General features: G+C 43.2%; 1 protein-coding gene across 1 annotated transcript in view; it reads left to right on the forward strand.

Moving 5' to 3' along the window:
* Positions 1–27,407, forward strand: part of LOC103664834 (chondroitin sulfate proteoglycan 4-like) — a 61,889-nt gene that overhangs the window by 25,816 nt on the left and 8,666 nt on the right. Inside the window, exons 6-8 of the mRNA XM_040630623.1 lie at positions 3,877–4,075; positions 7,563–7,694; positions 15,702–15,874. Coding sequence (XP_040486557.1) covers positions 3,877–4,075; positions 7,563–7,694; positions 15,702–15,874 — 504 coding nt within the window. The remainder of the gene's footprint in view (positions 1–3,876; positions 4,076–7,562; positions 7,695–15,701; positions 15,875–27,407) is intronic.

Here is a 27,407-nt window from a genome sequence, read left to right on the forward strand (position 1 = left end):
TGAATCCTTTGCATTTTGCTATGAAATATATTCTACTGAGTACTTTTGTATTCAAGCACCACCAGAAATGTTGGTGCATAGCTGATCAAATGTATTTGTGTCCACAAGGGGGCTTCATTTTCCTGTTTTTCAACTTTGGCTTTCAATACTGTACATTTTGTTTTGTTGTTGTCTTTTACACCAAAAATAGAATCATTTGTTTATTTCTGAGAAGCACTTGTCATCACTAAGAAGAGTGTCGGAAGCTAGGAACAGTGGAAGAATTTAGGCAGCAAAGCCTGAGATTTTGACGGAAGGCTTAGAAGGGTCAGACAGTGGGATAGTAACTTTATAAACATTTTACATCCCTCATATGAAACTCAAAACTAAGGTCTGGGTTTCTAAACATTAGAATCATAATTAGGATTGTATTCGATTATAGTTAGGTTTCTAGATCCCACTGACCTTCTGTTTAAGTTAAAGATGAATTTTTAAAAATGTGTTCCAATTAGTGTGCTAATATGTTTTCAGATATGTATTCCTTAAACCATTATTTCTTGGGCTTTGGATCACGTGGAATACTGCACCCAAGTTTGCGACCTTTGTTTTTCTTCTCTCCATCTACCTGAAGTTGCCATGGCCAATGCCCGGGCACGAAATCAAGCCTCACCCAAAGCAGTGGGGCTGTTAGTGGAACTAAATTTGGTTTGAGTGGAAATAAAGATCAGCAGTTACCAGCTCTTGTTTTGAGTGGCAGGTTTTCCACTTGTTTGAAAGATGGTATATTCCAGAGGCAAGAGGGGGCAAAAGCAGAGTTGCACGGAAGAGTAGCTGCAGTGGAAAACATGCTTCCTCCAGCTTTTGTGCACGGTGCTGGAAAAAATGAGTATCTACGAGTCATGGGAAGAGAATGGCAGTACATTTCCAAATCAGCTTGAGTTCTTAAAGAAAGGAAAATAAGATACATGGATGGATTTTAAAATGTAAAACGTGAAAAAGTAGAACCAGTGGCCTTGGAATTTTGTCAAGTAGTCCAATCGTGTATTTTATAAACACTGTAGCCTTTCCATGGATTAACGGAAGGCCAAAACCCTATCATTTAAACATTAGGTTGGTGAGCATTTCTGGTAGCTATTAAAAAACTGATGTCTAAATTTTAACTGATTTAAGAGTAGGTACCAGTGTTACACACTTTTTATAAAAAAAATAAAAATAAATTTTAACTGATTTAAAAAACTGATGTCCTTAGAGTTTAGGGCTGAAAAGTCCTCAGTGGCCATATTCCAAAAGCCAAGACATAGGAGCATCCGTCAACGATACGATCATGAAACAGATGAGCTATCTCACCCCAAAGTATGGAGAGATGCTGTGGGATTAAACAAAACCCACAGTACATGCTATAGAATGGCTCCAGTCATCGTAATCATGACACTCCAAATGACTTTTAAGTATTGTTGAAAAAATCATATTTATCTTTAGAACTGAATCTGATGAAGAAGATGGATGACATAGATCTAATGTTTTCTGAATTCTTCCTATCTGCCAGGTGAAGCTTGCTCTAAGTACTTTACATATCTTAAATCACTCATTATGCATAATAATTCTATCATTCCTGGTTTACTAATGACGAAATTAAGGCACGGGGAAACGAAGAAATATGCCCAAGGTTACATAGCTAACATGGAGTATCATGCCTCCTATGAAAATGTAGGAATCTTATATATTTTCTGATACTCCTTTCTCAAATTCTGTTTAAATAGTTATTAGATAATGAGTGAGCATGATTTAAGGTGTTTCATAAACTCCCTATGTTACCAAGGAAAATAGCCTCTTAGACCAGAGAGATAGCTATTAAATCACTCAGAATTGAATTTTTAAACAAGTTGGTAACAAGCATAGAAGAAGATAAAGGTTCTAGTTAGAGAGCAAAGAATGACATAAGCTTGAAAATATGCATGGTGTTTCTGTAGGGAAGACATTTATAAATACAGATAGAAATGTGAAAATTTAGTGAGTGATAATGCCACCCATTTTTAGTGTTCGTGAAATACCATGTGACTGTATGATTATAGAAACTCAAAACAGCCTCATTCCTTCAAAGGGGAGTTGATGTCTAAGTACACGTTTTCAGCTCAACATGTTCACAACTGAACTCCTGATCTTACTTCCTGAATCCACTCCCTCTGCAGCTCTCCTCATTTCAGTTGATGGTAACTCTGGCCTTCTAGGTGTTGAGGTCCCAACCACGGAGTCATTCTCAGCCTTTCCGTCTTCCACACCTCACCACGTCCGATTCGTCAGACACCCTGTTGACTTCACCTTCAACACACACCCAGAATTTGACCACTTCCTACCACCTCAACAACTTCCGGCCACTCTCTCCTCGCATCTCTCTCTAGGATTACAGTAGTCACTTCCTAACTGGTCTGCCTGCTTCTACCCTGGCCTTCCCATGGTCTGTTCTTAACACAGAAGCCACGGTGTTCTGTTAAGACCAACTTACTCCTCACCTAAAGTCCTGTGATGATTCCCCATTGCGCTCAAGTAAAAGCCAAAGTTCTTACAGTGGCCATCAAGATCCTGCAGGATTTGGCCTTCCATTACATTCCATACTCCTCTTCTTGTCCTCCTTATCACACTTGCTCTGCTCCTGCCATACTGACCTCCTTGCTGCCCCTCAAACAGACGAGGCTTGCTCCCACCTTAGGGCTGTTCCCTCTGCCTGCAGGTTCTTTCTCCAGATATCCATGTGGCTCCACCTTCACCTCCTTTCAGCTCTTCTCAAATGAGCCTCTGATTTAACATTCTCCCACTCCTCAGCCCTTTATTTAGCTTTATTTTAATTTTTTTCATAGTGCCCGTGAACTTCTAAGAGACTCTATAGTTCATTTCTTTTCCCTACACTCCTTCATCCCCTCCTGCGGGAACATAGGCTCCATGAGGATAGGACTGTGTTTTGTTCACTGAGGCATTGTAGGCACCCAGAACATTGCCTGGAACATAGTAGATGCTCAGTAAATGATGAATTGTGGAACTAGGCTATTTAGGCAAGGTAAACAGATTTTAAATGTAATTGGAAAATAGAGACTATTACTCAGCAATAATTATAGATGAGCTATCAGCACAGCAGACATTGCTAAGGACACAGGGGCCAGCTACGTGTTTTCCTGCAGGACAGGTAAAATAAAGGGCAATTTTTAAAATATGCGATGTGTGTTTTCCCTCAAATATTTAAGAGCTAATGAAATCATTCCCTTCTTAAAACGGTGACTAGAAATCCTTAAATCAGCCCTATGAGGTAGGCTCTACAATGATCCGAGGTTCCCTGTAAAATCTTAACCTACGCTTCCCTATTTAGCATACGTCAGGCATACAGAAGGTGCTCAGTTACCATCAGCTTTTATTGTTATTATACTTTATATAAATAAATATTCACATTAAACAAAAATTTTGAATAATTATGAATACTGTTTTTATTGGGACCTTATAAGCATCACAAATTAAACAAACATTACAGCATGCCCTGAATTTCATCTGGTATTTAATTATATGTTTTGAATTAAGAATCTTCATGCTTTAGGGGCGCCTGGGTGGCTCAGTCGGTTGAGTGCCTGCCTTCAGCTCAGGTCGTGATCCCAGGGTTCTGGGACCGAGTCCCACGTCGCGGGCTCCCTGCTCAGCAGGGAGTTTGCTTCTCCCCCTGCTCATGGTCTCTCTCTCTCTCTCAAATGAATAAATAAAATCTTAAAAAAAAAAAAGAATCTTCATCCTTTAAGAGCTCTAGTGAATCACTTTAGTTTCTAAACATTGTGCAAGAGGCCAGAGTAGCACATCACATACTTACGTGATATGATTGGAATTGGTCTTTGCAAGATCTGTGCCCCTCTTGTTTTTAAGGTATGGGCGAATTCTGTCACTGGGATTACCAGGGGTGACCTCTGTGCAGAAGATGAGGACTCCTCCCCACAGGACCTCACCTACTGGGTCACTCCACCCAGCAACGGACATTTGGCTCTCCAGTCCTTTCCTGACCGAAGCATCCAGAATTTCACCCAGGCTCAGATCAACGAGGGCCAGCTAGTGTTTGTACACACCGGTATGTCATAGAGAAAAGTAATGCGAAACTAAAATGTGTTTCAATCAGAGGTTAGCATGATAGTCGAACCCTGTAGTTGCTGACTGAAAACCACAAGCCATCTGAAAACTTGCTGGGGTCTGTAATTTTTTTTAAGTGGCACGTTGTAGTGAGGCTGATGATAGCAAACATCAGAGAGTGCCTGTAACTCACACATGGTTTATTCCCCTGGTCGTGTAAGGTCTACGCTCAAATATAACATTCCCAGAGAGCCTTTTCCTGACCACCCGTTAAAACAGCATCTCCTCTCTGTCCCTCTCCATCCCTTCCTGACTTCCTGCCCTTGTAGTAAAGCTTGCTTCGTTTGCTTGTGTGTTGGCTGTCTTCCTGCTGGAGCGTACAAGGGCAGGATCTTTGTTTTGTTTGCTCTGATATCCTCAGCACCTCAAAGAGTGACGGCAACAAGTAGGTGCTTAATAAAAATGTTGAAATGAAATAATGAAATGAAATAAAAATGAAATAATATTGAATACCTTCTATGTGCCGGGTCACGTTCCAGATGCTAGGGATGCCTTAGCGAACAAAACAACCATATTTGTTAAATAAATGAACACATGGATAAACTAATGAGTGAGCATAGCTGTAATTCTAAGCGACTCGGACATTAAAAGGCTTTTTTTCTTCCTTCTGTTAATCAGTAAGCCAAATAGCTCCTGTAAATCTGGGGAAGGGGTGATCTAGTCTGGCTTTGTTTCCAGGCTGCCCCTGTCACCGGACCGAGAGGGAAGTGAGCCCACTCCCAGGCTGCAGGAGCGAAGGGGGTGGGGGTGGGGGGTGCGTGAGCCAGGGGGCATGATGGGAAAGCTAGCAGTCATAGCTGGTCAGCCATTTTTATTAACTTCTTTGAAAATATAGTCAAGAAAATAAAGACAAAAAGTCTTCTAAATTCAAATGGAGTAATTTCCTGATTTTCTTTGCAGTTAATGCAAAGAATCCGCAGATAATCTGAAAATAATTTACTGTAGAATGCTGTCAACTAGTGGTTCCACACCTGTAGCCTGGGGACCTGGAGGGTTAATTTTTATTGCAACAGAGATACTAAATCTACTCACATATGTACCAAAGCCTTGTTTCTAGACTGGATGATCTTTTCCATGTATGTATGTTCTCATTTTTTAAATGTGTACAGAGGTGCTGATTAATAAAACAGGATTCATTTAAAGAGGTACTGAAGTAATAGGAAATTTCTCCAATTTTGTGTGGTTTTGATTATTAGATACCAACAATCCAAGTATTATTAGATGAGGGCCTAGAAAGGTGGTTTTCTTGAAAGGATCTTCATATTTGCAAAATGGAGAGCACTGCTCTGGAGACTCCCCCAAGGAAAGTTTCGGATTTCTACAACGATGTGGTTTGCAAGGAAGAGGCCTCATTGACTCTCTGGCCCATGCGGGCACCAGAGGATGTGCTTACGTGACCCATTTCATTTCCTCTGCACAAGTCCTCTGAGCCATGTGGAGCAGTCCCCCCATTTTGGAGATGAAGAAACTGAGGCTCAGAACGACGTAAGCTGAGCAGCCCCTAAAGCTGGACTGTCTCTGCTGGCTGCCACCCGTGGAAGGACAGAGCGGGTGAGAGAACCACACTTAACTATTTGCAGGACTAAAATGAACATTAGCTCTCAGGATGTATTTATTAGTCAACTACCAGATCCATGTTCACTTTTGGCTGGTAGAGGAAATAATTTCTCCTAAAAAAAAAAAAGCAGGAAGGAGAGTTAAAGGCGAGCTCTTTGAGAATCAATCCATTGCATTTTCTAAGTGGCTGTGGAGGCAGTAATGGCCCACAGAGTGGCCGGAGCCCCCCCCTCCCCCAAGGCTGTTGTGGAGACCAGCTGGTTCTCCTGCTACATCTGTCCATCATCAGCCCCAAACAAAGGCTTAGGTTTAATTAGTCTCTCTTAGCATTTATATTTGCAAAGTGCTCTACCATTAATCTAATTCATTTTTCACATAACAACCGAAGTAGGTTGATAAAAGCCAAGATGTGGGAGGCTGTGTGATTTAAGACCGCACTTTGCAAAGCAGTGTCGGAAAGATCTGAGGTCGTGCAACAGAAAATCTACAGGTCTCCTCTCCCTTCATGTTTCCCTCCTTTCCTCTCTTTGGTCGTAGTTGGTGTGATAAGTTAGGGCATTCCCAGGACACTATTCTAATATGTATTTTGATAGGATTCCTTTTGATTCTTTTCCATGTTGTTTCTGGATTCATGAAATGTGGAAAGTGCCTGGTGGCAGAAAGCGTTCTCTCCCTCTTTTCATGTTTCATTAAATGCAACCTCAGAGTGCTCTTTCTAGTACAAAAACAAGCAAAGAAACAATCAAAATTTGATTGTGGGCCCCTGTTCGAAATTAGGCAGACTCAGAATTTTCTCTCTCTCTCTCTCTTTTTAAAAACGATGACTCTTGAGTGTGTTGGGACCTTTTTTAAAGTCTGTAACCTTTTTTGTGAGGACTGGGAACTCTGGGTTTGCATAGATAACGGAAACTCAAGAGGCTGTCAAGCCATCGACCAGCCCTTTATTAAATCGTGTTATTAAGGGAGTACTTGTATGTAATTGCAGAGTCTGACCCTGCCTTCTTTGTTCCTTGCCACATGTCCCGGAGGGGAGGGCAACAAAGAGGACATTTCTACCCATTACATGATGCAAAGACCTGTAGGCCTCCAGATTTACCGCTGGTTTAACATTTTCAAAGGGGGATGGGGATGCGAGCATCAGGCTCTCCGCTTTGTGAGTCAGACTGGTAAAGCACTCCTGGGAACGGGATCGATAGGGGCCCGTCTCAATTTCTCTTACACACATAAGTTAATTTATAACTTTATTGATATCACTAATCCTTTGACAGTAGTATGGGAGTACAATTCTCTTCCAGCAGGAACTTAACAAAAGCCGGCCTGGATCTTTCCCCACTCTTTACCAGCTTAGCAGAAATCAGCTAGTTCAGTGAATAATCACAAATTATTTGGAGGGAGGGGCTGAGTGTTATTTACTTCCCCCTAGTTTGGATTTTCGACATTATTAAGTCAGCATTATCAATATTTCAGAAATTGCTTGTCTGTACGTATGTGTGTGTGCCGTGCACACGACATGCATGCATTCCTTTTGCTCGTGTAAAGTGATTCCAAAATATTAAAATGCAGGTGATGAATATGTTTAAAATGATTTTTTAAAAATTTCTTGGAGGTAACACCTTTGCTTTCTTCTATTAGGTCACGGGGAGGAGGGAACGGAGGGGAGGATGCATTTTAGACCTTTATTAATGTTCTTTTAACTTCCCATTATGTCAATGTTTGGTTTGGTGAGTTCAGTGACTCTATTAACACATTCTCCAGTTGATAGGGGTTGCTTTGCGGGGGAGGGGGGGAGGAGGTTAGGTGGGAGGGAGAGCGAAAGTGGGTGGCTTTTGCCAAACAGCCAAAGTGACCAGAGTATAATTCTTCTTTTGAAGGAGCCATGTCAGGAGGCTTTAATTTTCAGGTTACTGATGGTTTGAACTTTGCACCACGACAAATTTTTAGCATCACCGCTCGAACCCTGACCCTTCGCTTAGAAGTAAACCGAGGACTGAGCATCTTTCCGGGTAAGATTTTACTTGAGTGCATTTGGGGTGAAGTGGTGTTCAATTTATTTAGAAAGCTCTACCTGCGTGGTGAAAAGCGTCATTGTTTACCCTAGAGTGATACCAACAACAGTCACAAAGTCCCAGAGAGAACCCTCTGTTTGCAGGATTTAGCGAAAGTAAGGCTGTCTCTGTCCACCTGCTCTCTCTTGCTCCTCCCTTGTTTGGCAGAGAGGGTGTGCTGGTGAAGGGCCATGGGAGAGGAGGCCTGATCCACGTGCACGCTTCCCCTACTCTCTCCATACGGTCCAGGCTCCGCAGTGACCATCGAGATCTTGCATATTCTTTTTCTAAATATAGAAACCCTGTGCATCCGGGGGCCTTGAGGGATTTCACTGAGCACTGGCTTCAGGGCCCTGAAGCCTCTGGACTGTTGTTTGCCCAGAACCTCAGCTTAGTGAGATGGAAAAATCAAAGTGAACTTCCCTGAGTCAGTACCGTCATGGCAGGGATAGGGAAAGATTTACCCCATGGTGGGGGTAATAAAGAAGAAGAACAAACCTACCAGAAAACAATAAAATGTATATTACAGTTAAAAAAAAAAAAAAGCCCTTACACAGTGACTCGTTTACTTGATACGTGTTACCGGTCAAACAGAGATGGAGAAAGATAGTAATCACTTTATTAGTTATGGTTATAATATGGTCACTCTAAGCCAGTTCTCAACCAGGAAGCTTCTAAAAATAGCTGCGTCTGGGCCTCACCTTACCCCAGCTGAACAGGGAGTCTCTGCCGTACGGCTTGGCCATCATTATATTTTTTTAAGTTCCAGGTGGTTCTGAAGGACGGCCAGGATTGAGATTCATGGGGCTGGGTACGGTACTAGTCTTTTACGCTTTACACGCATGTGAGGTAGTTGACATATTTACAGGAAGCTGGCGGGATTTGTGGTTTAGAGAGATGATGTAATTTGGCTGTGTGACCGGTAAATGGTGAATAAAGCTCACATCCTTCTAAGGTAGACCGAGAGAAAAATCACTGTAACTTTAACAGACACACAATTTTTGAGGAGAAATGTTGCGATTTTTAGTTGCCTTAAGCACTTGAGCTCATGAAAAGAAATCTTATTAAAATCTAATTAAAGATACGTTAACCCAGATTCTTCCATTCCAAAGCCTTTTTATATTCCATATTTTTTCTCTGGGAATAACTGTGATGTGTCTATCAATTTTTTTCAAGGAGATGAGGGTGCCATTTAGTGTTTAAAAATAAGCAGACTACTACGCCCTAGTGATCTGAAAAATGTAGCAATCTACCGGGAAAAAGTGTTCTAAAGTCAGAGTAAATCTGGCTGCTGCCAAAGATGAGACACTTGTCATCTATTCTGGCTCAACTCTGGTTTAGTAATTGATGAGAGTTGTGTCAGATTAAAGGGGGCATAGAACACTACAGCTTAGAAAGCCTTGTGTTTCTGGCCCCTGTTTTACTGAATATTAGTTTAGCAAGAAAAATATATGAAAGTGGTCCAAATTCCCTTGTCACCTTTGTGGAACTATGCAAAACATAGAGTTCTCGTAGCCCTCCGTCTACTATTTGGACCCAGCCCCAAGTGAGCGTCTCCTTTCTCCAAGCTTCCCCCTAGCTAGCCCCTGAGGTCTATTGTTCTTGGTTTCCACATTGCCCTCCATTTCCAGCTCCAGCTCCTGGCCGGGGGAAGGAGGATGGATTTTCGTGTCCATTTCCAGTAGGTGGCTGTTACATTTGATAAAATCTCCATTGGAGCGGGTGTGGGAATGACTACTGCAGAGTCACAGATTTTTAGAGTTGGGTTGGACCCTATGGGTCACTCGGTCCAGTTGTCCTTGCCGTTTCTCCTATCCTCATGTCCCAGGTGGTGGGGGTCCACTCCGTTCTGCATCGGAAGTCCCTGCCAAGGGTGTGGTTCCGATGACTGCATCCCCTCCTCTCTCCAGGGACACATGTGAGCCTTGCTCAGCGGCATCCACAGTGGCCACCCGAGGATGTCGGTCCCCGCTGCTGTGTGAAGTTGTAGGGGGGTGATGACAGATACCCCACTCTCCCTCTTCCCTCAGGACTGCCCCCCCCCCCAGCATGACAGGTCCTGCAGGGAGCAGGCTCTGAGTGACCTCTGCCTCCCTCATCTGTTAGGCGGTACTTTGGCTGAGAGGGAAGGGGATCATTGTACCCCTCCTCCCTGTGTGAGTCCAGGTGTCAGCTGTCAGCTACTGCTCTTGTCAGACTCCAGTTGACCTATATGTTCTGAAATATCAGGGAAATCGTATTCCTTTTTATAGAACAATAGATTTTATAGAACCATAATAGCAGGAAATCTATTCCTGTTCTAGAATGGACATCCAGATACTATTAATACCTGTGCTTTTGTTGTGCTTTACATTTGCGTCTACTGCACTGGATTGTTTGAAGGAGTTCAGTGAAAGAACGTACAGAAAAGTAAGTGGCATCATCCCTGTTGGAGCATGATGCAATGTTGATAGAAAACACGGGGGCTCAGGCACTTTCAAGGTCATATAACTAACAGGAATCATAAGCCTCAAGAGCCAGTGCCAACTCCAACCCCAAATCTTATGCTGGAAGCATGGCAGCTTCTCTCCTTTCTGGGCGTGCCCGTGTTCCAGGCCCGGCTCAGTTTTTAGAATAGCAGTTCTCTGAGAATGCAGTCATCATGGAGGCTCCTTATTTTGTCTCCTTGATATTATTGATGGATTGACATACACCATCAGGAAAATATGCATAGCGATTTCATAAACAGCAAAGATGTAGACATTTTGTGTATTTCATTCTCTTGGAGTAGGAAAATCTTGCAACCCAGCATCAGTCAACATTTGTTTTCACTCGCACTGATCCCATACCATTTGGACTCTCCCCAGCAGCCTGGCAGACTTTGGCCGGGCTGCTTTGCCTTCCTTGTGGACTTAGTCTTAAAAAGTGGCCCTGACTTGAGACCTGTAAGAATTTGTAGGGTGAGCCAAAATACTTGTAAGAATACTTAATGGGTGAATATTTTAAGGTTAACCATAGCTTCTGTGCCCTGCCAAATTTGAAAGTCATTTTTTAACTCAGTTATTTTAAGGTATGAAGGACTGCAGTTCTAAATGAACTCTTTTTGTGTATGAACGAAGGAAAAAATGTCTACTCAATGTATATTTTCATTTTGTTATTTTGTGTATGTATATGTATACATAAATACACATACACACATGTGTGCGCACACACACACATGCACCTTCTACTTCTTCCTGCAAAATTTATTCCCCAGAAAATTTTATAACCAATTGTACACCTTGAATGCTCCCACGCAATGCATTTGTTTATCTTCAGTTGTGACATGTTAGAACATGTTGTGGCCTTAGGACCTGGTTTTCCTGCGTATCCAAATGGTACTTGGCTCTTTTACAAAGAGTGTTGAGGAGGGGTTGACCTTGAGACTTTTGTCAAACTGGTCTAGAATATAAGCTTACACAGTAGCTGATGAGTGAAGGGTATTCATAGCAGACTGTGTCACTTCAATACCCTGGGGGTTTGGTCATGCTATAGAGGGAATCACATCTCACTGATGGGCCATCTGTCCCTTGTGGTGGGAATAGAGGGAGAGAAGAAAGCAGGAGGAAATCACAGTGTGTTGCTAGAGTTTAGAGCAGAGATCTGTCGGCTAGTCTTGTAACACTGATTTGAATATTGCAAGACGTAGTGGGAGATAATCAAGGACTATAAGAAAAGATTGTCAGTCCTTAAGGAAAAAAATTAAAGGCTTACTAATTGGGGAAATAGGAGACCTACCCTCACGAGTACACTAACCATGTGAAACCTATGCTAAGGGTCCAGTGAGTGGTATAGATTAGGAGAGTGACACGAGTTCAGGGGAGGGAAATTTCCCATCGACTGGAATAGTCAGGGAGGGCTTGTTGGCAAGACAGGTCCTCAGCTACCTGTGCAGAGCGAGTGGCATTTCGATGAATGGCAGCAAAGAGGGGCGAGCATACCAGAGAGCACAGTATGGCTGCAGAGGTGAGGACCAGACAAGAAGGTTGGCAGTGTGTTCGGAAGGTGGAGAGGAGAATCTGTTGGATTTGTTGAAGGATTCATCACATTTCCTAACTCAGTAATCATTCCAGCACTGAGCTTAAAGTAGTACGGTGTAGACAATATAGTGTCAACTTGAAAAATACTCATTTTGGAGTCCATAAGACCTACATTTGACCATTAGTTAAATAGCTTATCCTCTCTGAGACTTGTTATCCCTTCTTAGTGAGGATACAAATCTGTCTTCCTTAGGGTGATCATGGTATCCAAAAGGAATGGCAGGACCATGTCTGTGCTGTTTCCTAGCATACCTCTACTCCTGATTAGGGCTTGTCACGTATGAGGCCCTTGATAATGTCTGTTGAAGAAATGAGCAAGGCCGCCTAGCCTGGTGGCCATGAAACTCTTGCTGGTGTGGAGGTGGTTGTTTGTCATGAAACAAACACAACAGGAGAGAAGTATGTTAGAGAAATGCTGTATTTAAAAGAAAAATAAAGTAGATTTCTGTACTCCAAGACTTAGAGTCTTTAACATGCTGATTTGCTTTCAGATCTCTAAGAAGTGGATGTGGAGTGAGGGCTTGCCAAACAGATACAGTTATGAGCTCTTGTATTATCACCCTTCTTGTAGGACGGTTACTGTTTGCAATCTACAGTTAGGGGGCACCTTAGAGAAATCCTTCCCATGTTAAGTGCCTGGAGCTTAACCGATGAAACTATCAATGCTTGGATGAAATGAGGTGCGTGGGGGGTGGGAAACGATGTTTGGCTTTCTGTGAATTGGGCTGAACGAGAAAAGATACTCATCAGGCCGTGACAACATGTTGCTGGCTAGTCTTGCTGACTGAGCATGCCCAGATGACTGCGGACTAGGAATTAAACCCTAGACACCCTTCTGGGTTAGACAGCTGGACAAGGGAATGAGGGATTGATGTACCCTGGCTGAGAAAAAAAGCACTCTTGGCCTGGAACACCTCTGGTGGGTCCTCTCCCCCGAACAGCTAAGACAAATTAAATGATATTGTCTTAAAGAAAGAGTCCCTCCCATCCCCCACCTGCCAAAGGTAGCCCTGGACAGGGAGGAATAAGTGAAAAGTTAGAGTCCTTTAGAAGAAGGAGATTATGAAGAAGGCACAGTGGAGGAAAGGTCTAAAAAAAGCTGAAGGTAGAGAAGTTTGGGTGTCCAAAGACTGCACACATAAAAACACGGTCCACCTGACAGATGAGGGAAGCCTACGGTGGCAGGTAACAAAGAATGGGCCTTAGTTTTGACTTCATATTAACACTGACTGCAGGTACAGAATAATTCCTCTCAGCCTCCCCGGGTGGCCTGAGACCCCAGGCCCCCAGCACTGGAAGCTAGAAGAGGGCAGTGTCTGCAAAAATGTCAGCAGCAAAGGAGTAAGAGAAATGTGGGAGGCACTTCCAAGCATCACGTGAGGACTTCTGTGTAACAGCCAAAACGGTGCCAAGACAGCCCTGAACCTGGGGCCCAACTGTGTTCCTGAGGCTGACGTCGCCAGGCACTCCTGCCTCACCCCCGGAGCCCCAGGACCCAGTGTCCATCCCAGGGGCGCAGACATTTTGTTTTGTTTTGTTCTTCCGATTTACAGAGGTATACACTTAACAAAATGTGAAGCTATTCACAGTATACAAAATGATGATTTGATATAGCTATACATTATGAAAGGATTATTCCCCCATCAAGTTAATTAACACATCCGTCACCTCGTATTCTTACCTTGTGTGTGAGAGAACATTTAAGTTCTACTGTCTTAGCAAATTTCGATTATACAGTATAGTGCTATCAACTGTAGTTACCATGTCAGACCTTAGCTCCTCAGACAGTACTCATTTCATAACTGAAAATTTGTACCTGTTACCAACCTCCTCTTATCTCCCCCATCCCCTGGCAAACACTTCTCCACACTCCATTTCTATGAGTTCAACTGGGGTTTTATTTTTAGATTTTTTTTTTTTTTAAGTAAGTGATCCCATGCAGTATTTGTCTTTCTCTGTCTGGCTTGTTTCACTTAGCATAACGCCCTCCAGTGACACCCATGTTTTTGCAAATGACAGAATTTCATTCTTTTTAAAAGCCTGAATAATATATATTATATATGTATTTACACATATAATTATTTTCTTCAAGAAAATGGTTTTGTTTCCTTTGGATACATACCCAGACATGGGATTGCTGGATCGTGCGGTAGTTCTGTTTTTCATATTTTGGGGAACCTCCGCGCTGTTTTCCAGAGTAGCTGCACCGATTTGCATTCCCACCACCGGGGCACAAGGGTTTTCGCTTCTGCACATCCCTCGTCAGCATCTGTTCTCTTGTCTTTTTGATAATGGCCATCCTAACAGGTGTGAGTGATCGCTCATGGCGGTTTTGATTCGCCTTTCCCTGACGATGAGCCCTTTTTCATGTGTCTGTTGGCCATTTCTCTGTCTTCTTTGGAAAATAGTTATTCGGGTCCTTGGCTTATTTTTAAATTGGGCTATTTGGCTTTTTTGCTATTGAATTGTGTGAGAACTTGTGTGTTTTGAGTGTTAAGCCCTTACCAGCTTCGTGGCTTCACATGTTTTCTCCCATTCCATGCGTTGCTTTTTCACTTGGGGGATGGTTTCCTTTGCTGAGCAGACGCTTTTCAGTTTGATGTAGTGCCACCTGCTCATTTTTGGGTTTGTTGCTCGGCATCTTAGACGCAGCCTCCATACCGAAGGCTCAGAACAATCCCTGCACGTCTGAAACTCTTACAAGCTGGCTTGCCCTTGTGTCAGCTGTAGTCGGGTCCCACTTCTAAGAGCCCGGTACGGTTACACACTATAATTGGCGGCCCTCGCTTTCTGAGGCCACAACGCGCAGTAAGTGAACCAAAACAAATGTCGTTCACGAGGCTTCGTTACGATTGGGTGGTTGACTCCACTTCCTAAGCAATTCATCGGGTCCGACTCCAAGGGCTACCCTGTGCGAGGCACAAGGCTAGAGCCCTTCCTTAGCCAGGGCTAAAACGGAAGAGATGCGGTGAGATTCTGGGCCAGGAGGACGATGAGAATCTCTTCCAATCCTGCCACCCTGTATGGCTGGGGACGTTCCCCAAATCCTTGCAAACGAAAGGGATACGTGCTCCAACTCTGTGCCCCCGAACTGTGGTCTGCGGGTCTTCTGGTCCGTGAACTGGTAAGAATAGAAAGCATTTAGAATTGCTCATACCAATCTGACATTGCTGCGGCGTTTTATTGCATTTTATAAAATTAGCGGTCCACAGAAGCTTGGGGGAGGGGAAAACACCGACCCTTCACCACGGACCGTCGGAGAAGCACTGCTCTCACCCACATGGCCCTGAGCCTCTCTAGCTTAGAGTTGCCGCATTTGGTCTCACTAGCACACAAACTCGCCTGTGCCTGGTTCTTCTGCCCTTGGCATTTGCACAGCCCCTTCCCTCCCCACAGTGTCCTCGCAACCTGCCTGTCTGCGGTCCTCTGGAGATGTCTCACGTTTGTTCAAGAGCCAGCTTCTCCCCCAGATGTGCACAAATGGACGCTCCATTAAGCACCTGCAGCCACCATCAGGCCAGGGCACGTCTGTCCTCCCAGGGGAGGGCGCTGTGTCCCGTTCTCTCAGGGCGCCCAGCCGACTCCCCTTCCTGCACCTGGAGCCAAGCCCCCACACACTGGCATTGCCTCTTTTCTCTGGGGATCAGTAAGCCATGCAGGACTGGTGGAGACTGAGGAGCACATCTCATCTGATTTTCCTCCTTCATCTCCAGCCCCAGGAGCAAATCACATCCTTAAAATAGATGCCTCGAGGATTACTAGCCCCTCACAGCACAATTTCGTGCTAGCCAGTCCCCGCATGTAACCATGTGTTTTCCAGAATTTTCAGGGGTCTATAAAGATCCTTTTGTTAACTGGCAGCCTTCATATGCTTCATACGTAAGTGCATGTTTTCATCTTCGCTTAGGTTCCGTGAAGCCCCTTTCATCCCGTGACCTGAGAGCTGTGACCAATGACGCGGACAGCACGGGAAACAGAACTGTAACATTTACGGTTGTAAGTTCCCCTAGACTCGGGAGGCTGGTGCGAATCAGTTCTGACAACAGCACAGAGGATGTTTCCGTGTTTACACAGACTCTGGTGAGTCCTGGCGTCCGTGCGTGCCGCTGGGCAGGGCTGGCTGGCTGTGCCGGGTGGCCCCTTGCTTGTCTTCACCCTGTCAAGCCCGGCCGACGCGCCCCTTTGCCCAGGCAGTGACCACTTCGGCTGCGCTGGTTTTCAAACCAAACGCTCTGTAACGAGCACAGCGTGATGCAGTTGTTAGAAAACTCTAAGCAACCTCAAACTCTGTGTCTAAGGAATGAAGAGGAATCCTTTTATTACAAAGACAGGTTTAAAGGAAACCCAAAGCAGAGGGGCAGGTGTAAATCCTGCAGGGTATGTCTGGGTACGTCTAGATTTAATATGTAAAATTGTATACGTTATTTAGCGTAGTGTAGTTATACGTATGTACATAAATCTTTCTGTGTGTGTATTTAACCTGTATCCAGAACCACGTGTTTTACATTTCACTAGTGTTTTACCACAACCACCATCCACCTTATCCATTTAAATGGATAAGGCTTCAAGCCTTTGATATAGTTTTTTTCTTTTGCATCCTAGGAATGTGACTGGCTATGTTTGCTAATATATGACTTCATTTTCTAAAAGTCTATGTTCCCAAATGATCTTCTTGAATATAACTAATGCTTGCTTGCCATTCAGTCTTCTTTTTCCATTCTTAAGCAGTGTGTACGTGGATTCGATTGATGATTTGGCTGTGGCTTTACATTCTAAGGAATAAAAACACTCCAAAGTCAAGTTTAGAAGAAATAGCAAGAGTGAACTGCCTGTCCGCCTTTAACCTTCGAGCCATTTCTCTCCTGTGTGGTGTAGTGAAGTTGAATTTGGCTTTTCCTTGCAGTTGCCTTTGTCTGGGATGCATTTAAGGAGCAGATCATGAGGCGAGCAAAAGCTCTGAGTGTAACACTGAAAGGAAGAAGTATGAATTCTCTAGTTTATAGATGCGCTCTGGAGGACGCAAAAATAAATTAGGTCGAAAACTAAATTCTGTGAGGAGCTTAATGTGCCCAAAGGCATCAAAACCTGCCCAGGGTCAGGTTGCCTTTTGAATAATGACAAGAATGATATCAGCCCTATAAAGACGCCTTGGCTCTAACCCTTGTTCTTTAAAAACAAAACAAAACGAAACCCACTTTCTAGATGGTGATCATTTCAAGCATTAGTTTCCACTAGTTTTCATGGCAAATATATACTATTTTAGATGACTATGGTCTAACTAACCGTAGTGAATATGGCAGCCAGGCCCCACTAGTTACTTTGCAGTTACAAAGTAACTCCCAAATCTCAATGACTTACAATAACAAAGTCGATTTCTCACTTATACTGTATATGGGCTGAGGGCTGGCTGTGGGTCTGCTCTCCATCTCTCCTTCATTCCAGGACCCAAGGTCAAAGGGCAGCCCCTCTCTTGGGCACCGGGCTGTATTTGCAGCAGAAAAAGAAGTGAGGGTAGAACCACACAATGACTCTTTACATTGTGCTCAGATGTGCCATGTATCACTTACACTCACATCTCACTGACTAAAGAAAGTTGCATGAGCAAACCTAATGTCGGGGGGGGGGGAAGGACAGTCAGTCATCTCACAGAAAGGAGGCCCTGACTGATTGGGACAACAGACCAATCTACCACAGCAGGCTAGCCTGGTAATCTGAACACTGTTTGTAATACATTTTCCTATGAAAACAAACCGCTTTTATAATACGACACAATTATAAACAGGAATTAAAACCCCAAACTAGTTATAAGGCTCTGGGGCAGGCAATAAAAGTCTAGATTGATTAAAATCCAATTATTTTAAGGTTTCATTTTTCCTCTCATTGTTCCTTCCACTTTAAGAACCAAGAGGCGGTGTCAAGGAAATATATTAGCAATGGCAGCTGTTGGCCAGGGCAAGTGAGGTGTTAGGTTGGGGCTCAGGGCTGGAAGGAACCTGCAAAGGGGTGTCTGGGACCAGGAGCCTTGGGCCCAACTGTTGGTCTTTCCTGTGGAGACAGGAGCAGGCTGGTCTGGAAGCACAGCCTGGGCAGTGCCACAAGTCAGGTGTGGTGAGAGAGGAGTTTCATTCTTCTTGAATGGACCAGGTGTGTGGCTTTTCTCAACACACAAGACTTTATCCTCTCCAGAGCAAACACCCACCATGCCAGAAGCCCAGCCTATGCTTTTGTCTCGGGGGACAAAGGCAAGCTCCTTTTATCGTACACAAGGCACCAGACGGTGTATCAGGTCTTTTACGCAAGTATACTCCTGGGCGTGACAATTCCTGTGTCATAAAACAGCATCTAAGATATGTTTAGAGGCTGTAGAAATTCAGCTCAGCGGCCCTCACTCTCTGGGCCTGTGGTGTGTGAGTGTGGAGCAAACACCTCACTGAGGAATCGGGCGTCCTGCTGTTGCTCCCTGATCTCCTGCTCTCTGCTCCTGGCTGAGGACAAGTCCCTTGACCTCTAAAATCAGACCTGGATTAGCTCTGCGAATTCAAGCAAATTACCTATCTTTCCAGCCCCAGTTTCCTCATCTGGAAAATGAGGAAAACAGTAGTAATGATAATTGAAGCCATTTTGAACATTCATCGTGTCCCAGGTGCAGTCCTAAACTTTCTTCCTTACTACTCATCATCTCACCTTGAAGTCTGGGAGCCTCAAGCACAGGGAAGTTCTGCAGCCTGCCCACAGTTACACAGCTCAGGGGCAGCAGGACTTGGATTTGAACCCAGGGCCTCTGACGCTGGGTCATGCCCCCACCTACCAGGCTGCCCTTTCTTCTAGAAGCTTGTGTGTGGATTAGCGTGGATCATGGGTACGAAATGCCCAGAACACTGCTCCTCATGCAGCAGACATGAGCTACCTGCTAGCTAAGGCTGCTGGTACTACCTTTTTGTTCGTGGAAATGTGAGACGTCCTTTGCCTCTCCCAGTAGCGGGAAGACTGGTTTCACAGGAGAAGGCCATTTTTCTGGGACACCAGAATTGGCTGCCGTGTTTATCCTAATGTGCTACGGTGATTTAATGAATGGAAATGAGGTCATTAGAAGAGGATGACATTTGCCTGTCACCCCATAACCCAATTACCGTTTCCCTTTGGGGAAGAGCCCCTGGTGTTCTAGAACACACTTCCCTGAGTGATGATGAGAGCAGGGGACTGAGGAGATCTCAGGTCCTCATGCCTGGATGGAACACTTCCACCGCGGGCCCAGCCTAGGCTGGAAGGCAGAATGAGGCCCCCAGGGCGGGGGGCAGGGTCCAAAGATTGCACCCCAATGGCCAGAGCGAGCAGGACCCAGTGGAAGGACTCCTCCCCAGAGCAGCTGCTGCGGCAAAGTTGAGGTGGGTGAGGCAGGATATGTTTGACTAAGTGTCTATGAATAAATGTCATTGAAATACCCTAACTACTCTTATGCTTCAATAGTCACAAAACACATCAATAATGTGGGGAGAGGAGGGCGTATGCTGAGGAAACTCTGTAAAGCTAGAAACCCAAGTGCTAACTCTGACTCCTTCCGTGTGTGTGTATGTTTCTGAGTATGAAAATAACACATGCTTGTTGTCAAAATAAAATTAGAACACATTAAAGCAGTGCATTAATATTGGGGGGAAAAAGCAGGGCATCGTCAATAAATTCAGTAGAAGTGATATTAATCTGAAGGCATTCTGATAGAAAAATGCAGTTTTATTTGTGCCTTGGGAAGAGGAAGTAACTCACTGTTTATCTTCCTGGCTTTCCCATTTCCAGATCCTCTCTCTTTTTTCATGTGCAAATGGAATGTAAATCTTTTTCTAAAATGTGCAATTTTATGGCTCTGTCGAATAGGACCCTGGTTGAGTCTCAGCCATTCATCATGGCTCAGATTTACTCGGCAGCTCCAGAACAATTTGGGACATAAAAAAAGTGGTAGAGGCAGGCTTTGGAGGTGATGAGGATAATCACAAGCTTTTCTTTGAAATTACTTAATGGAGACATTTATTGAGCATGTATTTCGTGCTTTGATCAGCCCTCTTCACTCTAGTTGGTTAAAAGAGATATGACTCAGGCAGGCATCAAGTTCAATTGTAGAAAGAGTTCAGAACTATTCAGCCATGTTCATGTAATCAAATGGCTTTGATTGCTTTTTGCCATTCTTTACCAGTTTTTCTAATTTCAAATTTTCTCATTTCACTTGGCCAATGACCTCAGTGTCCAATTGGGAGAATGTTGTAGGCAGTTGATGGTTGAGTTTGTTTTCACACCTTTACCTTAAAGGACGAAAGTGTTTCCAGCCCTCTGCCACCCTCAGCTGGGGAGGCAAAGCCATTGTATCATTTTGCACACAAAACCCACACGCTTTCTTGCTTTTTTGATGGATAAACAAAAATGACCATTTTAATCAGTGACTCTGGGCGGTTACAGATTGTGAAAGAAATCTAGACACTCCATCATGCTTAATACCATACACTGGATGTAGGAATAATTGTACGAATACATTTGTTATGTTATAGCTCAAAATATTTTCTTATCCCAGAATAAATTCACTATTTTTTAAGCCATACCATGTCAACCTACCAAGATAATCAAGTAACAGGCTTGTTTTTCACCATCATATCCCATCTGCCTAAATGGGAAAAGCTAAATCACGAAACTTGGGCTGAAAATCTTATACCCTGAAAAAATAAACACACAGACACAGAGAAGGTGAATCATCAATTTTTATGAAATGAAAACTTTTTATAATTTTAGAAATTTAGCGTTCATGTCAAATAATGTGTGAACAAAGTACGAATTGAATTCTATAAAGCACTCCTAGTAGAGCAGAGGGCTAATTGAGTGATTTTCTTTCCAGTGCCTGTTTAGATCATTTGGAATCATTAAAAAGCAAAGTGTTCTGGTTTTGGGGTTTCTGATGTCTGGCCTTTTTTCTTTTCCGTAAAGCCAGTAATTGCATTGAAGCCACGGTGCCGTTGAGGAGGGAAGGTCATCCATCTTCGTCAACGTTGCTGAAATACAATAAACACAGCCTTCCAGGGCCACACTTAGAAAATAATACAATGCATTCTGTGTTGTGAATTTTGTCCAATTACCTCTTCTCCCGGAGTCTGAGTTTGTTGCTCAAGATAACACTGATGTTTTAAGAAATTGCGAGCACATTTTCCATAGGATAGAAATTAATTTATTACCACCTAATGCAGAGCACAGTGGGATCATTAAACTTGGGCCCTTTCATTTTCTTTTCTTTCTTTTTTTTTTAAAGATTATTTATTTATTTATTTGACAGAGATAGAGACAGCCAGCGAGGGAGGGAACACAAGCAGGGGGAGTGGGAGAGGAAGAAGCAGGCTCATAGCAGAGGAGCCTGATGTGGGGCTCGATCCCATAACGCTGGGATCACGCCCTGAGCCGAAGGCAGACGCTTAACCGCTGTGCCACCCAGGCGCCCCTCCTTTCATTTTCTGAACAGAGAAGGGTCAGTGTCTCTGTGTTAATGATCACTCCAGTTTCTTGGGGTCTCTTCAGTAGCAAGCTCCACGGCGACTAGGCTCAGTGGTCATGTTGGACATTTCCCACCAGTGTTTCATTTTGGCAATTTTGGTTTTGCCATCACAGTTAACTGAATTATGTGCCAGCATATTTTCCACCTGTAGAAATATTCAGTTGTCACTTGCTCGCCTATTCATTGTTCAAACTGGAACTTGGCTCGTGGGTCCTGGCTCAATGGCTTTGAATAACCAGAAATGTTTCTTTTTCTTAGAACTTTTGGCTCTTCAGAACTCATTCCCATTTCAGTGAGAGGGGTTTATCTTTTCTCCTTGTATTAATTTCCTATGGCTGCTCTTATGAATTGCCACAAACTTGGCAGCTTAAAACAGCAGAAATGTATTACCTCACAATTCTGGTGGCCGGAAGTTGAGACTCCATTTCACTGCGTTGAAATAAACGTGTCAGCGGGTTGTTCTCCCTCTGGAGGCTCTAATGGGGAATTCCTTCCTTGCCTTTTGAAGCTTCTGGTAGCTGCCAGCATTTCTTGGTGTGTGGCTTTATCATTCCAATTTCTGCCTCCATTGGTCACTTTCCTCTCTCCTCTTTCATCTGAGTCAGATATCCCTCTGCCTCCCTCTGTATGTGATTGCAGTTAGGGCCCACCTCGATAGTCCAGGGCAATTTCCAATCTCAGGATCCTTGTTCACATCTGCCAAGTCTTTGCTAAAGAAGTTAATATTCAGGGAGCCTGGTCACTCAGTCAGTTAAGCGTCTGCCTTCTGCTCAGGTCCTGATCTCAGGATCCTGGGATCAAGCCTGTGTTGGGCGGGCTCCCTGCTCAGTGAGGAAGGCTGCTTCTCCCTCTCCCTCTTCCATTACCCTTGCTTCTGCTCTCTCACTTGTGCTCTCTCGCCCTCTCTCTCTCAAATAAATAAACAAAATCATTTCTTAAAAAAGGTCATATTCACAGGTTCAAGGGATTTGGATCTGATATTTGTGGGGGGGGGTGCATTTTTAGCCTGTTGCACTCATCTGTAAAAAAGCAAGATGTCCCATACTACCTTCTGTTGTTTCCTAATGAATCACCTTTTCTGTGATCTCGTTTGGTAGTTTTATTAAAGGTTTCCATTGCTTGTAATGGCATAAAGCCCGTGAGAATCAATGTTCACTTCTATATAAATGTGGATTTGGATCTTTCTGCCGAGTAGGGCTACAGATGGCTCTATTGCGAGGCTCCTTGAAAAGCTTTCCGATCTAGCATTTTTTATGTGGAGATTGGCTCTATTATGGAGGGATATGGGTAATTATTTGCACCCGGTTTTCAGTTGCCCATTTCTAGCTGGAGATTTCCAGACGGCACCATTTAGGAATTTAGGTCTTCTATCCATTAAGGAGAATCACTTCTAAGACTTAACCCAGTTCCACTTTCTTTAGCATGGTACCTGGGCACCCTCCGAGCTGCCACTCTCTGGGCTGCCCCAGACTTCTGACCTCTTCTGGGAACCTTAAGCCCTCCAGACCCGACTGCTGTCTACACACATGGAAGGCACATGAAGAGGTGTCCTTTGTCTGAGCTCATCCTTCGGGAGCACAGGACCTTGTTGTCTTCCAAATCTTAGCTTATAGGACTTTTTGGTTAACCCTTATGGAACCTTAGAGACCTTACCTTTCTGAAGTGTTTGGCTTTCTGCAGTCTCCCTTCTCCGTGAAGATCTGCCCAAGATAGAGACTTTTTGGCCAGTTCTGTTTACCTTGCTTCTTCTGGACAACAATTATCCTGTCTAGAGACTGGGACCTTTGTGTTGTGGAGAATCAAGTGAAGGGACTGCATGTCTTCCTTTCTTCCTCTCCCTTTTCCCAGCTGACTCCAAGATAATTTGGTTACTCTCTTCTCCATCGGGAATTTCAAAGCTGAGCTTGACTTTTAAGCCCCACCATGGGAGAGATCAGTATAAAAAACTAATGCTCTGATGTTCTTATCAGGACCATAGGGAACTGGATTTATAAAGACCCTCAGAATGAAGAGATGCTCCAGAACATTCTAGCCTGTGTTTGGCCGAGTCTGACAGTTTTATTCTCTAAACACTCTGTCCTGTCCGCAGGTACTTTTGTGGATCTACAGAATGTACACACGATTTTAGGGAAAAAATTGTCAGATTCTGTCTCATGGTTGACTCCACCAAGCATGGTGTATCAAAGCTCCCCTCCAACCCTGGGTTCATCCGAGGCACTCATGACCCTTTGTAATATTTGAATGTTTAAGAATTATATCTTGCCCCAAAAAACAAAAACAGACAAACAAACAAACAAAACAACTATATCCTGCCCACCCACACACAAAAATCTGAACGCTGAGGTTTGTGTAAAATCATGTGGTCACACAATGAGGAACTATACAAAATGCCTTTGGGTTTAAAGAGCTTAGCCTGAAGAACATAGATGTCTGCCAGTCACCTTGGGGCCAGAAAGGAATTGCCCTCAGTCTTGATCCAGGTAGAAACTCTTTTCCCCTCAATCCACCTTCTTTCCTGTAAGGTCCTATGAGAAAGCTTATACCTGACATACAATGGCAGTAGTATAAAAGAAAATATAAAATACAGTTTTTCTTTAACTTTCCTTTTGTAATAAATACAGTATATAGAACGAGCTATTTCTTTGAATCCTCACAAGTTCTGGCCAATAGTGATTATGTCCTAGCCAGGCCGGGCCACAAAATGGCATTTGTCTGCCTTGGCCATATCTCCTAACCGACTTTTTACATTACTAAATTCCTTAAATTTGGAGTGCATCTCTTGTGAGTCTCTTAGTGGCCTAGAATCTCATTGAGCTTTCCATGGTGAAGGAGCAGGGCAGTGGAAAAAAATGTGAATTCTGGAGTCACATGGGACTAGATTAAAAACTGGGCTTTCCCACTTGTTGACTGTGAGTGAATTATTTAAATTTTCTGAGCCTCAGGTTTTTTTTAATCTGTCAAGTGGATATAATAAGGGCCCGAAAACAAAATTAAATAAAATGAGTTACATAAGATGCCTTGCAGAGTGTCTGGCACATATTTAGGGCTCAGTAAAAGGTACTGTTTGTGTTTTTGTTAAATGGGTAAGAAATGTCTTGGATGGCTTTATTTCTATGGCTCCATGATATAAACATACTTATAATTAAATTTTGTAAAGCGCTTTTTAAGTAGCTTATTCATTAAACAAATATTTATTGAAATGTCAAGTATAGGATGGTGAACTACTGCTTATTTACAAAGCAACTGGAAGTAAGCTTCCGGTGTATGTGCCAAAATTCCAGTTTAACTATTTTTTTGTTTTATGAGAAAAGATTTATTTTATTAGGCTTGTTTTAGAAATTTCTAATTGCTTAATATTTTCATGCCATGGTTCTTTATAAAAAATAAGTATAGGCTTCCACCGTAACCAGAACCCTCTGATGTCCTAGTAAGGAACTGCTTAGTGAGGACTTAGATGCTTTCCTGAAAGACTGAGAAATGCCCAGGGCATGCCTTTTTGAACGTTAATACAGCAAAAGACTAACTAGGTTAGATACATATTTACAAGTGAGATGTTATTCCATATTTTAATGCAGAAATGAGGTTCAGAGAGATTAAATGACCTAAATAAAAGCCACAGAGCTGAACGTTGAAAGCATTTATATTTGAATGTACATCTGATCAACTCACAGTTCGAATTCTACTACACTCCTCTGCTTCCATTTTTATATTAATGTGTGTCCTTTTCTTCCTTGGAGGAAGAAGAGTAATCATTCAGGCAGTTGGAGCCAAACAGTCTCCAATAAAGTGCTTTAGGAGAAAGGGTTCTTATCTACAAGTGTGGAGATCTGGCTTCTGGTCTCAGCTCTGCCCCCAACTAGGCCAGTGACTGGGGGGATTCCTACCCTCTTGGAGCTTCTCAGCAGCCTCTCAGCTGTTAACTTTAACCCATCATAGAAAAGTCAGTAGGGCCCTGGCCTTCTTGGAGCCAAATCTGTCTCTTTGGCCTCTGACAAATATTTTTCTTTGTGGTTCTGTAGGAATCAAGGATATGAAATCCAGAAAGTTTAGATCTCAGGGATCCAAGGGGTGTTATCATATTGTCATTTCAAATAAAAGGACTACTCAGGTCTAGGATTTTGACCTGCATATTCACCCACTCATAGGTTAGGGAAGAGTACAGCCTGGTTAAGGTACTAGAGAAACAGACCAAGTTGGAGGGGGGTGGGGGGGACTATGTTGGGATAGGAAATGAGTACTTCTTGATGTCAGAGTGCCTGAGACATGCAAAGGTTCTCCCCCTCTTCCCCATTCTGCACGTATTTGGTCATCAGAGAAAAGAAACTATTGGTCCCTTCCTGAAGTTGATATAGTAAAACACTATGGGATTTACTTTTTAGAATTATTTTTTTTATTTTGAGGTAATTTCAGACTTACAGAACAATTGCAAAAGAGTACAAAGTATACTATTCATCCATATTCCCCAATGTTAGCTTTTAACTGTCTGCTTTATCACACCTCTTCACATGCATGCGTGCACACACACACACACACACACACACTTCTAAAATTTTAAGAGCCAGTTGCGGACATGACGTACCTTTACCTTTAAATACTTCAGTGTACACTTCCTAAAAACAAGGCCTTTCTTGTATAACCACATTATAATTTTTAAAATCATGAAATTAGCATTGATACAATGCTATTATGTAATCTATAGACCTTATTCAAATTTCACAAGTTGTTCAATGCATGTCCTCTAGAAAAAAGAATATCCTAGAATACCCTGAAGAAAAAAAATCCACAGCATAAAATGTAGCGTTGAGTAGTCATGTGTCCTTGTTCTGCTTTAATCTGAAAGCATTCTGCAGTCATGCTGACTTTTGTGGCAAGGTCATTTTTTTAAGGAGAACAGGCCAGTTATTTGTAGCATGTCCTCGGTTTGGTTTTATCGGATGTTCCTTCACAGTCTGATTCAGGATGTGCGTTTTGGCGGGAATGGCATGAGAGAAGCTGAGGTCTCCTCCGGCCTCACATCAGGAAGCACCAACGCCCACTCTGTCATGTTACTGATGATGGTCGCCACTCAGTCAGCTGCTATCTTTCAGGTTTCTCCTTGGTGAACTTACTATTTCCCTTTTTGTTATTGAGTATTTTGTGAGGGACTACTTTGGAACTATTTAAATACCCTGTTTCTCATCACAACTTAGCTTGCTAGTGTAAGCAATCATTTTAGGATTCTTACCTGTGAAATATTTATTACTGTGGTGATTGCCAAATGGTGATTTTGCTCATTCTGTGTTTCCTTCCACATTTACTAGTTGGAATTCTACAAAATTTCATTTCTAATGACATTCCAGAAAGGCTTCATCTGTAAAAGAGAAAATATCCGGACTAATCTAAATCCATGGGAAATAAAAACCTTCCCTCTCTTTTCTCCTTAATCTCAGAGCCCAGGTATTCAGCTAAGTGGCTTTTCTATCTATATTTAATACCGCAGAAATATGCAGAGCTGTTGGAAGTTGTCCCGAAGGCCACTTTCTATTTGAGGTAACGAAATTCCTGATCATGTCTGAGATCCTTCTCTCTTGAGCTTTACCTTATACTTTTTCCCATAAAATCTTGGTTTTGTTCTCCCTTTTCCAGCTCTCTCCACCACACACACACACACACACACACACACACATACACACACACACACGCACACCTTAGACACTGTTTCTTATGTATATATTTTTAAAGTAGGCTCCATGCCCAGTGTGGAGCCCGACACGGGGCTGGAACTCACGACCCTGAGATCAAGACCTGAGCTGAGATCAGGAATCAGATGCTCAACTGACTGAGCCACCCAGGCACCCCTAGAATCTGACTCTTAAAGCTCCCTGTCTTCTAAATATTAAAGACTCTGCTCACCTCAAAGCTCCTTCAGGGCATGACTGCCAAGTTGACACCCCACAGGCACACTCATTCCCTTTGGCCTCTAGCTCAGCACTTTCAGTTCCCTGCGGTTCGGTCTTGAAGCTCCGACAGTCGAGATTAATCTAATTCGATTCTCTCACACTCCAGCATCAAATGAGTCAATAAGTTATTCACAATTTCTCACTTTTGGAA

Source organism: Ursus maritimus, unplaced genomic scaffold, assembly GCF_017311325.1.
Source record: "Ursus maritimus isolate PB19 unplaced genomic scaffold, ASM1731132v1 scaffold_15, whole genome shotgun sequence".
NCBI lineage: Eukaryota > Metazoa > Chordata > Mammalia > Carnivora > Ursidae > Ursus > Ursus maritimus.